At 30.5% G+C, this 6327-nt stretch overlaps 1 protein-coding gene across 1 annotated transcript; it reads left to right on the plus strand.

Moving 5' to 3' along the window:
- Positions 1-4762: 4762 nt before the first annotated feature.
- LOC142620569 (transcriptional regulator SUPERMAN-like) lies at positions 4763-5341 on the plus strand. Its single transcript, XM_075793927.1, has one exon. The coding sequence runs from the start codon at positions 4763-4765 to the stop codon at positions 5339-5341; it is 579 nt and encodes a 192-aa protein (XP_075650042.1).
- Positions 5342-6327: the final 986 nt, after the last annotated feature.

Consider the following 6327-nt stretch of genomic DNA (forward strand, 5'->3'; position numbering starts at 1 on the left):
CAATAGGAGCATAACAACGTTGTTGTAGCACAATTAGCATCTAATGATGTAAACCTGTTGTTGCTTCTGAGATATACTTTTATAAAGGAAATGGTTACCTCAAACGGCTCAACAACACTGGCAATCATCATGTGCTGGGAAGATTACGAGCGACACCAAATTTATATGTAGAATTTTCTATTCATTTCTATTGGGCCCTTTTTTCAATTTTTTTCCATTTTGGAAGAACTTTTAAAGTTGATGTTTTCATTTTTGGTTACTAAACTGTGGATGAAGGGGTTATTAACCATTTTGGGCTTCTTTCATTAGCTCCGGACAGTATAGTTACTGAGAGCTACCTTACTGTGTGTCACAGGCCAGAATTCCACCCAAAATACTAAATACAGTAGCATTTGATGACATTAACACAATGATTTGGAGATTATAAAAGAAATGAAAAGGAAGGGGGATGGGGATGGGGGGGATTTGGGGGGGGGGGGGAGGGGGTAGCAGGAATAGAAAGAAATTAAATATTTATCTCTTGTTTGGATGTTTGAATGGAAAATAATAGAATGTAACCTGATTTGGGAGTTGAATGGAAAGAAGTGGAAATGAATACTTTTATTGTTGGGCTGTGTGGAGTGTAGTCATTAGAGTTTGTTGTGTTGTTTTAGAGAGAAAATTTGTAGTATCGCATCTTGTATATTTTCCTTGAAAATAGTAAAATCATTGCAATTACAATTATATCCACATCATTGCAATTATGTGGATGTAAGAAAATCATTGAACTATGTAATTTCTTATGTTGTATGATTGCGTCTGTGTATGTTATTTATTTATTTATTTAATGCTTTTTGCATCTCACAAATCTAGGAATTAGTGAAGATTCCCAATATTTATAATGTCATTTCTTTATTAAAAATAAAGTTGAGATTTGTAGTTCAACTAACACCTCATAGTATTTCTAATGATGATATCTAGTGGTCTAGGAATCAAATTCCTCGTTCCATTATAATTATCGAATTATCAAAAATAAATAAAATTAAAATTAAGGGTACAAGCATTTAAGTAAAAAAGTTGTATTATAGATGTTAACTGTTGGTAACTACCACATCATGTTGCTAGCACCTATTTGACACGTGTACATGTTCCAACCCATCGCAGGCCTTACCCATCAATCTGGCACCGTATACTTTTAGTAGTTGTACATGAGATTTTCGTCCATTCCAGGTTTCATTGCGAGAACGATCTTAGTAGGCGATCGATTTAAAATATATATAGCAATATCAGCTATTTTTGTCCAAAAAGTAATTGAAATTCATTTTCCTTTCAAAATGTTTCGTGCCACTTCAACAATTACTATGATTCTTGCATTCTTCTGTTTCTGTTAAATAAATAAAAAAGGCAATTCTATAAGGTTGAATAAAAATTTAATTAATTTTTCTTATATTGATATAATTGATGTTCTTAGTGTGTGACTCGTTGATTTTTGTAGGGTACATAGTCAAAAGAAGGGACGGCCCATATTATGAATTAATAACTAACTCATCGATTCATATTATTTGGGTCTAGAGAACTAGTCATGATATGATATATTGATCATATGATTCATATAATCTACTATGCTACCATGATGGAGGTTGTGTGGTATTACAAGCTGTCTTTGTATGCCTTGTTCTTTTCAATAATCTTTAAAGGGTTGATAAATAAATTCTTCATTCGCGGTCTATCCTAAGAGTCTTTTTTGGTTTGCCACTTCGGTTATTTTTGTAAGTGCTTTAAACTAGAGAAAAGTAGTAAATGCATTTGATTTTTGTTTAAGGAAAAAGACTTTACATCATTTGAGTATAGTCATCAACAAATAATAATAATAATAATAATAATAATAATAATAATAATAATAATAATCTGTTATTAAAGTAGACTTACAGCTACCACGTGTTTAAATTTTGATGGCAAGCTTCTCGAGATCTTTTCCACACGTTTTTTGATCATTTATAGCATCTCCATGGCCTTTGATTTGATTGATTATTGCTAAAGCTCTGTAGAAGAATTCTTAAAACAGTTTCATTGTTCTTCATTTGCAGATTATCAAATTCTCTCCAAAAACTATTTAGTTTATTAGAGATTAGTTTATCATGGCCACTAAATTTCTTTTTCATTATATCTTATGCTTCTTTAAATTTAGTTGCACACAAAATTCGAGGAAATATACTTTTTCTTGGCCCTTGTTGGATGAAGAGGAGCCTTTTTATCTCTTTGCTGATTTTGGCATTTTGCTTGTATTCCTGCTTTGATACTGTCCAATTAAGTTGAGAAGGCTTCTAAATTTGTAGGTTCTTCCTAACCTTCTTTGATTAAATCCCTCAAATCTTGTGAAATGAAAAGTATCTTCATTTTGTATGCTTCAATATCATAGCTCTCACCAATGATGATGGAAACCATGATAATACAAAATTTGTTGGGTGCAAGGTTCTGAAATAAAGGTAGGCAAATAATTTTTTTAAAAATATTTTTGGTGGTGGAGGAGCACACAGGTGGGAGGATATAGAGTTTTTTATATAATAATTTATTTTTATTATTATTATTTAGGTTCCTTTTTATTTTGTTGCATTGCACCTTCCTTACATAAATAAACATTATAGAATATTTATAGATATACTCAAGTCAAATATAGTGCTTTTCAAATCTAAATATAATATCTCAAAGCTAAAGGGTAAAATTTATTGTTATTACACTTACGTTAATCAACATAAGCGTAGTATTTCAATCCACTCCTGTCTATTTTGGTCCACTTCGGTCTATTCGGTCTATTTTGGTCCAATGCAATCTAATTCAGTCTACTCATTCCATTTCGGTCTACTTTAGTCATTTGGTCAATTTCAGTTCATTCAATCTACTTTAGTGATGCATTGTGAGGAGAGGTTTGTGTAGAACAATGATGAGTTATTTCATTGATAATTATGATACATTCTTTGCGTAATGTTGGTAGATTCTTGATTCAGTCCATTCAGTTTACTTCAGTCGATTTAGTCCACTTCAATGATGCATTGTGAGGAGAGTTTGTATAGAAAGATGAGTAGCTTCATTGGCAATTAAATCACATTTTCAATGTAATGTTGATATGTTCTTGATAAAATTACATTTTTCTTATGTTGTTAAAGTCTTATATTTTTTTCTAATATAAATGATGGATTTTCTTATATCTTCATTGACAATTATATTACATTCTCAATGTAATGTTGGTAGGTTCTTGATAAAATTACAATTTTCTTATGTTATTAAAGTTTTATATATTTTTTGTAATATAAATGATGGATTTACTTATATCAATTTCCTCTTTAGGTCATTCGAGACATATAGATGATGAACCGTTTGTAAGGAGTACTATAAACAAATGTTTCCTTAAAATAGAACTTACAAAATTCAAAACACTTCCAAATAACAAATATAGATAGCTTAATTTTGAAAATCTAATATATTGTTAGAAAATAATCGAAACATTTTAAGAATAATTTGGTATTAACACTTATATGTCTCATCTATTATTTTCATTTTTCACTTAAGAAAAAAAATTATGAAATTTTTCTGCGCAACGTAGAAATCTGCAACTAGTGTGATGTAAAATAAAAGATGAATCTCAGTTTTAGAATCCTCCAGAAACTAGACTACCATTCTCTAGAACTTGATGGAAGGGTTCTCTAAAGCTACTAGATCACAAATTAGAATCTATTTTTAAACATGTTTTGATAATCATGTTAATTCGATGAGTTCTAATGAAATGGAATGAAATAAAAAAGAAATTAAGGTTACAAGAATTGTAACGAATATTGGGATTTGTTAGAGTTTTCAAGATGACTTCACTATAAAATTTAAAAAAAAAAAAAAATTATTCATTTATTGCGAAATGAGTGAATTAAATTTTGTCACATTATCAACATTTAAATAAAAATTAATTGGCACTATTTGGATATCTATTTATATTATTGATATATGACAAATTCCAATTCACTCATTTTACATTGAAATGAATAGATAAAATTTTAAGCACTTTACAAAAAAATTACCTAAGAACTCTAGATGATCTTAATCCATGAAATAAGAGACAAGTGATAGGATAACTCTTTTAAGAATATATATATATATATATATATATATATATATATATATATATATATATATATATATATATATATATATTCTAACTATATTGATACACCCACATTAAGTGAGGTTTTTTCCAAGCATGCTTGTGTAAAGACATATTCACACAACCTTTCAAAAGTAATAAGATGTTCTCTTGAGGGAAAATAAGAATAGGAAGAAAAAAAAAATTGTTCTCTCATGCTTTCTTCAAATCTTTATCCAGCTAGTCTTTTCTTTTCCCTTTATTTATTTTTTCACTAATGCTTTCTAAATTTAAATGGGTACATGATATTTAGACATTGAATAATGTAAGCAACATCTGTTAAAGAACATGTGGATAAGCTCCTGCTCTACCAAGTTTCTACATTGTATTGCCGAAGCAACATCCATATATAGTAGCAGAGATTGCAGGTTTTATACCTAATGATTTTCTGTTTCTGACTAACAAATTTAGGACCTTAGCTTCACTGTGAAGCTGCTCTCACATCAGTCTTTTCTCTCTCTCTCTCTCACACCTTTTTGTGTGAAAATTGGGTTCTTTTTTATTTTTAGTTAAATTTAGAATTGTATGTTAACTAGATTATATATTTCTTCTTATTGTTTTGATCTTTCTAGGCTGAACTGAACTTCCAGTCACATGGAAAAACCCTATTTGAGCAAAGGTGAGGGGAAAGGAAAATGGGATTCTAACAACTTCGGCTTTGAAGAAGATCATTCATGTGGAGTTTCATGGCCTGCAAAACAAGTCTTCACATGTAACTTTTGCAAGAGGCAATTCAGGTCTGCTCAAGCTCTTGGGGGTCATATGAATGTTCACAGGAAAGATAGAGCAAGGCTAAGATTGCTGCCTTCATCATCTTCCAACGGTCATAACCATAACCCTAATTTTACTTCATCACCATCATCTAAGTTCTTACCATACACACATCATCCCTTGCCTTTTTTATCTTCACCATCATCATCTTCTTTTGATGAAGAGAAGAAACTAGAGCTACCTCATCTTGATCCTTTGAATCCTCAAGGCAGGAACAATATGAATAAGAAGAGGATCATTGGAGGTGTTTTAGGGTTTGAAGAATTAAAGGGTACTTTTGCACGGAAAGATGAGCTTAAGGTTTTGAAGAAGGAAGATACAATTAAATTGGGCTTGGAGATAGGGTTACTGAAGGATCCACAGGCAGATTTGGATTTAGAGCTTCGACTTGGGTTTCTTTAGGTAGAATCTTCAATTTCTTTTGCATATTACTTGCCTGATGAGAAGTCAAACTGTGGATGGGGAGAGATGCATGGATGATAGAATTAACTGTACTCTTATCTCTTGCTCCTCCACTGGCTGACTATGAACATTGTTCTCTTATGTTTTATTTTAAGGTTATTTAATTCATGTAATTTATCATGATTGCATAGTAATTATGTGATGAATTATTAATTATGAGCTTAATTAATCTTTAATCTTCATGTTCTACTTGTTATAATGATGATTAGTGTGGTGAGGTGGTCCTTAATTGTTAGGTTAATTATTACTTAGGTGAAGTTGTTGATATATCATCATTCATCATTATAATTCCTAGGAAAGTTGAGATGTTTTAATTGATGTTCTCTTTTTGTGATTGTTCTCTTGAAAATGCAAACCGATCCTGCACAAATATCCATGTATATACTTCTTTATAGTATACGAATTTTTATGTGCTATGAAGTTAGAACTTCTGTTTGAATTCAAGTCCCTTAATTAGTACATATGTAGTTAATTTGTTTTACATCCAAAGCATGCACTATTTAATATCAAGCTCATATTCTTTATATCATATTTAAAATCTGATATAAAAGTGTAGATATCGTGTGAAACAATTCATAGATCTGGTATAAAAGGGTAAACATTATGTGAAACATTTCACATGTAAGATTGGAAAAAAAAAATGAATTAAAAAGTCTTTCCTTTGTTGAAATCACCTAAGAAAAATAATCTTCACCCAACTTGTTTTGACTCACTTCGGCCCAAATTAGGCGAGCATTTCATTCATGGGTAACTTTAAGAGCTTGAAACTTACTTTGGATCTATATATGTTATTTTCCTATTAATTCTTATCAACCAAACCACAGGTTAACGTAAATGTATAGTATAACATATAACAATGGTGATGTAATTCAAGGCACGTTGACATGATTCTGCTTTACTCCAACATTTACAGTGTGTGGGAGACA

Source organism: Castanea sativa, chromosome 12, assembly GCF_040712315.1.
Source record: "Castanea sativa cultivar Marrone di Chiusa Pesio chromosome 12, ASM4071231v1".
Lineage (NCBI taxonomy): Eukaryota > Viridiplantae > Streptophyta > Magnoliopsida > Fagales > Fagaceae > Castanea > Castanea sativa.

Bases quoted from the DNA above. Each gene is read 5' to 3' on its own strand.
- LOC142620569 (XM_075793927.1), top strand. From the start codon at position 4,763: ATGGAAAAACCCTATTTGAGCAAAGGTGAGGGGAAAGGAAAATGGGAT.